Source organism: Trichechus manatus, unplaced genomic scaffold, assembly GCF_000243295.1.
Source record: "Trichechus manatus latirostris isolate Lorelei unplaced genomic scaffold, TriManLat1.0 scaffold00037, whole genome shotgun sequence".
NCBI lineage: Eukaryota > Metazoa > Chordata > Mammalia > Sirenia > Trichechidae > Trichechus > Trichechus manatus.
In genome coordinates, this window is record NW_004443973.1 from 9,209,972 (window position 1) to 9,219,362 (window position 9,391).

The 9,391-nt window shown below is 42.6% G+C and overlaps 1 protein-coding gene across 2 annotated transcripts; it reads left to right on the forward strand.

The window, feature by feature from the left end:
• The first annotated feature begins 1,624 nt into the window (after nucleotides 1-1,624).
• On the forward strand, nucleotides 1,625-5,033 carry ATP5MC3 (ATP synthase membrane subunit c locus 3). Of its 2 annotated transcripts, none has more exons than XM_023730551.1 (5): nucleotides 1,625-1,720; nucleotides 1,908-2,019; nucleotides 3,226-3,303; nucleotides 3,898-4,091; nucleotides 4,774-5,033. In XM_023730551.1, exons 2-5 carry the CDS (start codon nucleotides 1,981-1,983, stop codon nucleotides 4,886-4,888), a joined length of 426 nt encoding a protein of 141 aa, XP_023586319.1. In that variant the 5' UTR covers nucleotides 1,625-1,720; nucleotides 1,908-1,980; the 3' UTR covers nucleotides 4,889-5,033. The 2 variants fall into 2 exon arrangements, with proteins under 2 accessions (XP_023586319.1, XP_004375543.1); XM_004375486.2 differs by having other exon boundaries at nucleotides 1,684-1,720; nucleotides 1,891-2,019.
• Nucleotides 5,034-9,391: the final 4,358 nt, after the last annotated feature.

The following is a 9,391-nucleotide window of genomic DNA, read 5'->3' on the forward strand; positions in this document are numbered from 1 at the left end:
TTCTTTCTCCCTATCTCTCTCACACATGCACACACACACATACAATTCTCAGAGATAGAACATCTGTTCTTTGAACACCTTATGTTCTTCATAACAGACAGAACCCACAAAGGGGATGTTCTCTCCTCTCCTAAGCCAGGTCGTGTGTTTACTGACATGTTGATAGTGCGAAGCCCCAATATAGGCTGCACTTATACCTGCCACAGGCAACAAGCCCACATGCACCTTGGAAGTGACCCTGTTCAAATCCTGACTTCTCCCCTGACCCATCTTTCACAGTTACTGCTACTGATTTACTGCTGAAGAGATTGGAATTTCCCTGAAATCATCTCTGCATACAAATCCACTTGGAATAATTGTTCTCTTAAGAAGATCTAGTATTGAAGTATAGGGCATTATTGTTTATTCTATTTTAGATACCATATGACAGCACATACTTCAGGTTAGAACTGAGTACTTGAGAAAATATACCAATATCTCTTTGAACTGGACATGTAAATTATCTTTATTTTATGAGTTAAAGATTAAGCCTAAAATGATTAGCTTTCATAAATTCGTGAACCACTTGCATTTGAAATTGGATCAGTGACAAAGTCTTATTCATTCTTCAAGTTTTAGTTCTGAGGCCTTCTCCCCAAGGTTGCTGCTAGATTATACTATTAGAAAAGAGTTTATCCTCTGGGTTGATGCTGGCCCACGCCAGGACACTAGACAAAGCTGGCTAGATGCAGTCTTTAGTCATCCCCTGGGCTGGGCATTCTAGATGTTTCATCTTCTATATTTTTTTGTATCACTTCCAGCAGCCATTTCTTACAACTTCTAAGACAAGTTTACAGAAGTCAAGGCTACAGAAAACCAGAGGTTAAGGGTGAGTCATTTTTGTGAGACGTTTCTGTATTCACATGAAGAAAATGATTAGCCCAAAGTTACCAAAAACAGGTGTTTGGTGGGTTTTTTAAATACCCAGGCTTTTTTCAGTCCCAGGTCCTTCATGAAATACATCACAATCCCACAATTCTTCCAAACATAGAGCTGGAAGAAAAGTTGATCTCTCGTCACCCAGAAGCAACTTTGTGCCCGAGGTCACAAAGCTCTTTGATCTACTCATTCCCTCGTTCCTCAGTCTGGGTACTTCTAGGTCAGGCGCTCTTTCAAGCTAAAGATTAGCCATATTTCTGGAACGCTTTCCCGGATTCTTTTAAATAAACGTATTGATTTTGCTGCGGACCCTAATTTCTTCCATCAAGTAGTAAATATAAATACACCACACACACACCCAGAGTAACACGCTCCTACTTCACAGAGGAGAATGACCAGGATCCTTTCACTTAAGAGAAATGAATCCATTGCCATCGAGGCGAATTATAGCAACTGTTAAAAGGCCAAATCTCACAAAATTTAGCCCACTAGCCTCCGGACAGCTCAGATGAAAGGTGAATCAGCCCGTCCAGCCCTATCTGCTAGGGCTAGTCTTCAATTTCTTCTTTTTGGTGCCCCCGTACAAGCTCCCGCCCGCCAGCCCGTCATCAGGTGGCTGTCACTGTCCTTCCCGACTAGTTACCAATAAAGTTGCTACAAAATGACCTTGAGCGTTTTCCCTTCTGCACCCGATTCCCCGCCTTCTCCATCCGGGTGCTGCGGCGCGGATAAGAGCAGAACCGCGCCTGCGCGCCTGGCCCCGCTCTTTCGACCTCTGCCGCGGCTGCAGGTGCCGGTAAAGGTAAGCGGAGGGCGCGGGAGCCGGGCCCAGTCCGGGCGGAGCAGCGCCCAGTGGGGACCCATTCATTCTCTGGCACCTCCCTGGGCGTGGGGCCAAATCTGCCGGCGTGCACGACAGTCCGCGGGTCCCAGGTGGGAAGGACAGGCCCTTGGAGGGCACTTGACCTTAAGTCTCTTTGACTCCGCAGAGAGGAAGCGGGAGAGGAGCCCACGCCGCCTGTCACCCAAGTCCTCTAGCCGCGCCGCCCCGAAGAGTGTAAGATGTTCGCCTGCGCCAAGCTCGCCTGCACCCCCGCTCTGGTACGTAGCCCAGGTTGGGCCGAATGGGGCAAGGGGGAAGGCCAAGGGCCGGGCCTCTTGGCCCTGGAGCGTCCACGTTGTTGAATGGGGCAGCCTCCAGGCGGGGCATACCACCCTCCCGGGAACAGCTTTACCCTCGCCTCTTAACCCCAGTGCCCTTTTCTTCGTTTCCTCCTAATGCTGGGGGCATCTCACTCCCCTCCTCCCCTCCAGTAGGGCGGTGGAGAGCCGTCGAGGCCCAGCTGTCAGGCCCCCCTCGGTGTAGGTCAGACTCTCCTAGATCTTCCCCCGCTCACTCTGTTGGGTAGGGATCGACGCGAAGGTTGGAGTGCTGTGGAGGATGTAGGGGGCTGCTGAGGCCTAGTTCACTGCAGCCGCGCTCTGTAGGTCAAACTCGCTGCTGCAGAGGGAGGGACTTTGCCTCACCCTGTGTGGGCGGAGGAAGGTAGTGCGGGAGCCGAAAGTCGTTCTTTCTACCTCTGGGATATTATTTCCATAACCATTTTGGAGACTTCAGGTGAAGTGAAGATATGGGGGATTTGTCTTGGAGAATCAGGACTTCGTTCCGAAGGGATTTTCTGTGAGCTTAGTTTAGTGGACATTCAAGGGCAGAGAAGCTGGACTGGAATAGGTCCTTATGGTCAGAGTATTTCACCGATTATTCTTACACTGATTTTGAATTACTCAAACTGCTTTCGTATGTCATGATATAATGAGTATACAGGGATATCTTGAAAATGGTGGGTGCTCATGTTAACTGACAGGCTATTTTAAATGACAGGCATTTATGGTGATACTCCTAAGATACTTGTTGGTCCACTTAAGCTTACCAATAAAGTTGAGGTGCTTATTATTTTTCTGAGCTGAATTGTGGCGATACAGTAATCTAAATTTTAAAAGCAATACTTTATTGTCTTTTGAACTAATTGTTCTTATAATTTTTGTTCAGAATAGTACAAATAAATTGTATAGCAAGCTTTAAAACTTCATTAGCAACATCAAAGCTTTATTAAAATTGCTTCATGTATTGAAAATAACCAAACAGCCAAGATGAGTAAAAGTCAGTATAGAAAAGTTGTGAACTCGTCCTTTCTGCTTCATTTTTGCCGCTTGCTTTTTCAGAACTCATGGTGCAAGAAGGCCCACAGAAGTCTTGTCCATTTTCTTAATACTTATACAATCTTTTTTTTTTTCCCCCATTAATAGATCCGAGCTGGATCCAGGGTTGCATACAGACCAATTTCTGCATCAGTGTTATCTCGACCAGAAGCTAGGACTGGAGAGGTAATGGTAGTAATAAGAGAAATTAGGCAACACTACCAAGTAGGTCTTACGGGTTTGGTTTGGTTTGGTTTGGTTTGGTTTGGTTTTTAGGTCTTTTGGTTTAGATTAGAGTAGGGGGAAAAACTCATTAATGAATGATTTGAGGGCAATCCTTTTCCACCCTTTTATACAAAAAATATATAGAGGATGAGCCAATGAGAGAATTTTCCTGTATGCAAAACTTACCCACCTGAGTTGGCCAAGAAATAGTATATTCAGTATTTATATTTAAGAATATAGTTTTAAGTTGTTACCTATCTTTAAAATTATAATAGCTACCATTTATTGAAAAGCCTCTATCTGGCCACTTCATTTAATGCTGTTTTTTAATTTTTAACAATCATAAGGTATAAAACCTGTTGCCATGGAGTCCATTCCAACTCATAGCAACTGTATAAGGTACAGGCGTTGTCAAGTCCTTGCCTTTTCTATTGTGTCACATTGCCTCCTATTAAAACTCAGCTATAAAATAGTTATTATTTTGACAGTACAGTAATTAAAATAGCTAACTGTAATTACTGATTTGACCTTTGCCTTTATTTCCTGTTTCTCCAGGGCTCGACAGTGTTTAATGGGGCCCAGAATGGTGTGGCTCAGCTAATCCGGAGGGAGTTTCAGACCAGTGCAATCAGCAGAGACATTGATACTGCTGCCAAATTTATTGGTGCCGGTGCTGCAACAGTAGGAGTGGCTGGTTCTGGTGCTGGTATTGGAACAGTCTTTGGCAGCCTCATCATTGGCTATGCCAGGTAATCATTTCCATCTCTAGTATAAGGCCCTGCTTGAAAAGCTAGTGGTAATTGTCACTGAAATAGTAGCTACTTTGTATTAAGTGCCTACTCTGTTTCGCACTGTATTTTGAAGGGTTTGCGTATACTATCTCAATCCTCACAACACCCCTTGGAGGTATACTCCAGTTTACCTATGAAGGACTAGAGATGTAGAAATTTTACTACTTGCCCAAGGTCTTGTCTTGGCTAGTAGGTGTCAGAAAATACATTTTAACTTGGTCCGACTTCAGTGTCTGCACTCTTAATTGTTAAGCTGTATTGGAATATAATTAATAGAGCACAGTCTCTAAAAGTATCAATTTCCATTTTATTATCTAACGCCTAATTTCTAAACTATCAGATCCTAAAAGGTATACATACTTTCAGAGGGATGATAACAGTGTTAACGAGAATGTCAGAACCCCTCAAAATGGATGAGAACTAACCATTTACACTGACACACAGAGACATTTCCCTACCTTTATCCCATAGGATTGAGATTGGGGAAAACAGTCAACAGCAGAAGCAAAAGAGATCTAGGCAAATACTCTTCCAGCAGACTTTACAGTTTACAAATATTCTACACACTAGTAATGCAGTTCTTTGACAATTTATCAAACATGTTGACACTCAAGTAACCGTCATGTGTTGTCTCTTTCAGAAACCCTTCACTGAAGCAGCAGCTGTTCTCATACGCCATCCTGGGATTTGCCTTGTCTGAAGCTATGGGTCTCTTTTGTTTGATGGTTGCTTTCTTGATTTTGTTTGCCATGTAACAAAAATTACTGCTAAAGATGTTGGCATTCATATTAATTACGGATATAATTGTGTGTATCTTACTGTGACTCCGAAAACTGTAGTGTTGGTGTCATGGAAATGTACGTCTTTCCAAAGTCATTTCATTAAAGATGAAAACTTTAATTTTTGCTGTGATTTGTACTTACCTAAATTTGGTTCACCACAAGGAAGAACGTGTACTTGGGCAGATGCTGTACAATTCAGGGGATGATATAGCAGTTGCCTCACTGAGGAAAAAGATCCTGAGATAATTTTTTATGGGAATTCTTTTATATACTGTCCTGTACATTGTAACTTATAGGACTTTTGCTCATATAAAGGAAGAATATGAGTGCTTTGAGCTTCTATGAACTACGATTAATTAAATCAAGATAGATAACTGCCCAAGATGGTTTCTGCCTTTAAGGACTAACATGAATTACAGTACTTAGAAGCCAAATCACCTTCCAGGACTGACTTGATAGGTCATACAGCTGGATCTAAAAATGAATCATGCCAGTTTTTAGGAATTGAAGCCTTGTTAAACTGGGTTAGGGGGTGTAATTTTTGGTTTTCAGTAAGTCTCACACGAAGTAATTATATGTTTACAGTGAATCATATCAGACTTTCAAGAAAGAACTCAATCTAACTAGCAGCTAGTTCCTTACTTGGAACAGGGTTCTCCTTAAAAACCAAATATCAAAAAGTAAACTAAATTGGCTACATTTTTAAGCCAAGTTGCTAAAGCAATGCTTAAGCCTGCTGCTAACACATTTGTAGTAGGAGTCCTGGGAATGAGAGCTGATGGAACAGTATTTTGTTTTTAATACAACATGCTGCTTCTTGGTCAGACTTTCCCTATTACAAGGAAGAAATGGTGTTATTATAGAATAACTTAGGTTTTTCCTCTAGCAAATATTACCATTATATCATCTGTCGTCTCAGTTGTAGGGTTTATACGAAGGGTAAGATGACAGGAAAGTTACATTTTACTCCTTTAATGCCTTCTGCCTAATTTGATTTCAGCTAAGAAAGAGCACCCAGTTACTAGTGTTTCTCAAAGTGTAGTCGGAAGACCACCTGCATGAAATCACCAGTGTGCTTGTTTAACACATCCTTGAGTCCAGACCTCTACTGAATTAGAATCTTTAGCCATGACCCTTGACACTCTGCATTGTTAAAAAGGTTACCAGGTAATTTTTGTGCATACTGCTCTTTAAGAGTCACTGATTTACACATAGCCAGGGGCGGATTAACCAGTAAGCATGGTATGCCAGCTTGCATTAAGCAAGGTACACATGGGTTTAATCGTATTTACTTGCTAATCTGTGGTGAGCAAGTTCATATAGGTTTTACCACATCTTTGCCAGGTGGGGGACAGGTGAAATCGTGCACTGCAGATTGGTGGGAAGGCACAACTGGGCCCATGCATACCTTGCTTATTGGGTAATCCGGCCTTGCACGTAGCAGATTCATTCCTAACTTCGATAAAGTGAAACAAGAAAGTACATACACCATTTTTTGGTTGATTGGTCTCTATCAAATAAATTCCTAAAGTCTTCACTATTTTCTTGAAAAGCATTACCTAATATTTGAATTCAGCAATGTAAATAAAAAGTACTATCATATAACCCAGCAATTCAAACTTGGGTATATACCAAAAAAAATTTAAAACAGGTGATCAAACAAAAACTTGTACATGATTGCTCATAGCAGCACTATTCGTAATAGCCGAAAGGTAGGAACAACCCAAATGTCCATCAGCTGATGAATGGCTAAACAAAATGTATATCCATACAATGGATACAATTCAGCCATAAAAAGAAATGAAGCACTGATACATGCTACAACATGGATGAACCTTGAAAAGATGCTAAGTAGAAGAAGCCAGATATCAAAGGCCACATACTGTATGATTCCATTATATGAAATATCCAGAATAGGCAAATCCATGGTGACAGAAAGCCCATAGTGGTTGCCAGGGGCTGGGAGGAGAGGAGAATGGGGAGTGGCTGCTTCATGAGTACAAGGTTTCCTTTGGGGTGATGAAAATGTTCTAGAACAAAATAGTGCTGATGGTTGCACAACATTGTAAAAGTACTGAATGTCATGAATTGTACACTTTAAAATAGCAAATTTAATGTGTATTTTACTACAATAAAAAAGTAATATGTGTATAACAATATCATACCAAATCTTCTAAAAAATCATAGAGAAATACTAACGTTAATTAGTACCCTGCAAGTTCATTTTTAATAACATCAACCTTGCTTACAACCTGTTGTAAGTGCAGATTGATGGCTGAAGAGGCATTGACTCTGGAGCAGGTTTCTTGCAAGAGATACTCCAGCTGAGGGAACTCCCTGAGAAATGAATAGGAGATACCTGGGCTGTAACTGCATGACCTCCATGTCACTGAAGCAAAAACAAAAAGTCTTTAGAAAATAAGTATAACTTGGAAGTGTAACTGCAGGCTATTTTATCTAGAAGGGGAAAGGAAATAACTGCATCAAAGGATAACATCCTGGAATATATCCCTCCACAAATCAACACCATCCCAATGACTGGTTGTGGATGAGACCACTGTGATTCATAAGGTTTTCTCTAGCTGATTTTCAGACGTAGATCACCAGGCCTCTCATCCTCGTCCATCTTAGTCTGGAAGCTCCATTGAAACCTGTTCAGTATCATTAGGTGCTGTCAAGTCGTTTCCAACTCATAGGGACCCTATGTACAACAGAACAAAACAGTGCCCAGTCCTGCATCATCTTCACAATCATTGTTATGCTTGTGCCCACTGTTGCAGCCACTGTGTCAGTCCATCTCATTGAGGGTCTTCTTCTCTTTTGCTGACCCGCTACCAAGCATGATGTTCTTCTCCAGGGACTGGTCCCTCCTGATAACATGTCTCGCCATCCTCGCTTCTAAGGAGCATTCTGACTGTACATCTTCCAAGACAGATTAATTTGTTCTTCTGGCAGTCTATGTTATATTCAATATTCTTCGCCAACACTAATTCAAAGGCATCAATTCTTCTTCACTCTTCCTTATTCATTGTCCAGCTTTGGCATACATATGAGACAATTGAAAATACCATGGCTTGGGTCAGGCATGCCTTAGTCCTCAAAATGACATCTTTGCTTTTTAACACTTTAAAGAAGTCTTTTGCAGCAGATTTGCCCAATGCAATACATCATTTGATTTCTTGACTGCTGCTTCCGTGGGCATTGATTGTGGGTGGAGCCAAGTAAAATGAAAATCCTTGACAACATCAATCTTTTCTCTCTTTATCATGATGTTGCTTATTGGTCCAGTTGTGAGGATTTTTGTTTTCTTTATGCTGAAGTGTAATCCATACTGAAGGCTGTAGTCTTTGATCTTCTTCAGTAAGTGCTTCAAGTCCTCTTCACTTTCAGCAAGCAAGGTTGTGTCATCTACATATCACAGTGTGGTGCAATCAATTACTTTTGTGTGTGGCCTTTCTAGCCAAGGTCTTGTAACTCCCACTCAGGTGACTGGGCGGGACTGTGTGATAGGGTAATTGTGACCCACGAAAGGGATTGTTCAATTTTGCTTTAAAAGAGAACCAATTCCAGCAGAGAGAGAAGGATCTTAACTACCACCAGGGAAGAACAGCCTGGAGCTGGCAAGTCCTTTGGACCTGGGATCCCTGAGTTGGGAGGCTCCTGGGACCAGGAGAAAGAGAGAGAGCAAGCTGTAACCCTGAAGATGGTGAGAAGCAGTGGCAGGAGAGACCCAGCAGCAGGAGACGGCACTCTTCCCAGCCCACTGAGAAAGCTGAGAGCCTTTGGGCAGAGGCCTAAGGCAAGGGAGAGGCATGCCTGCCAGGCCAGCTGGGAAGAGGCTGTCCTGATGAAAGAACTGCATCTTTGACTGTTCCTGAGCCTAAACTGTAACCTGTTATTTCCCTAATAAACCCTATAATTTTAAGTATGGTCTGTGAGATCTGTGTGGCCACTGCAATGAATTATTAAACCCCGCAGAGAAGTAGAGAGTGCTGTGAGCGGGACAGTTGGTGTCAGAGTTGGTAGAGAGGGCCGAGAGAGGAGGCATGTCTGACCTCCACCTCTCAGGAACCAGCCTTGGGCTGTCGATCTTGGTTTTCCTTCCCCCTTGTGGGGTTGCAGAGGTCGGACACTGCTCCGATGCTGTTTCTACACGCAGGTTGTTAAAGAGTCTTCTGCCAATCCTGATGCCACGTTCTTCTTCAAATAGTCCAGTTTCTCAGGTTATTTGCTCAGCATACAGATTGAATAAACCAAACCAAACCAAACCCACTGCCGTGGAGTCAGTTCCATAGGATTTCCAAGGGTGTAAATCTCTACAGAAGCAGACTGTCACATCGACTCCCATGGAGTCGCTGGCGGTTTCAAACTACAGACCTTTCAGTTAGCAGTTGATTGCTTTAACCAATGTACCACCAGGGCAGCATGGTGAAAGGTTGCAACCCTGACGCACACCTTTCCTGACTGTAAACCATG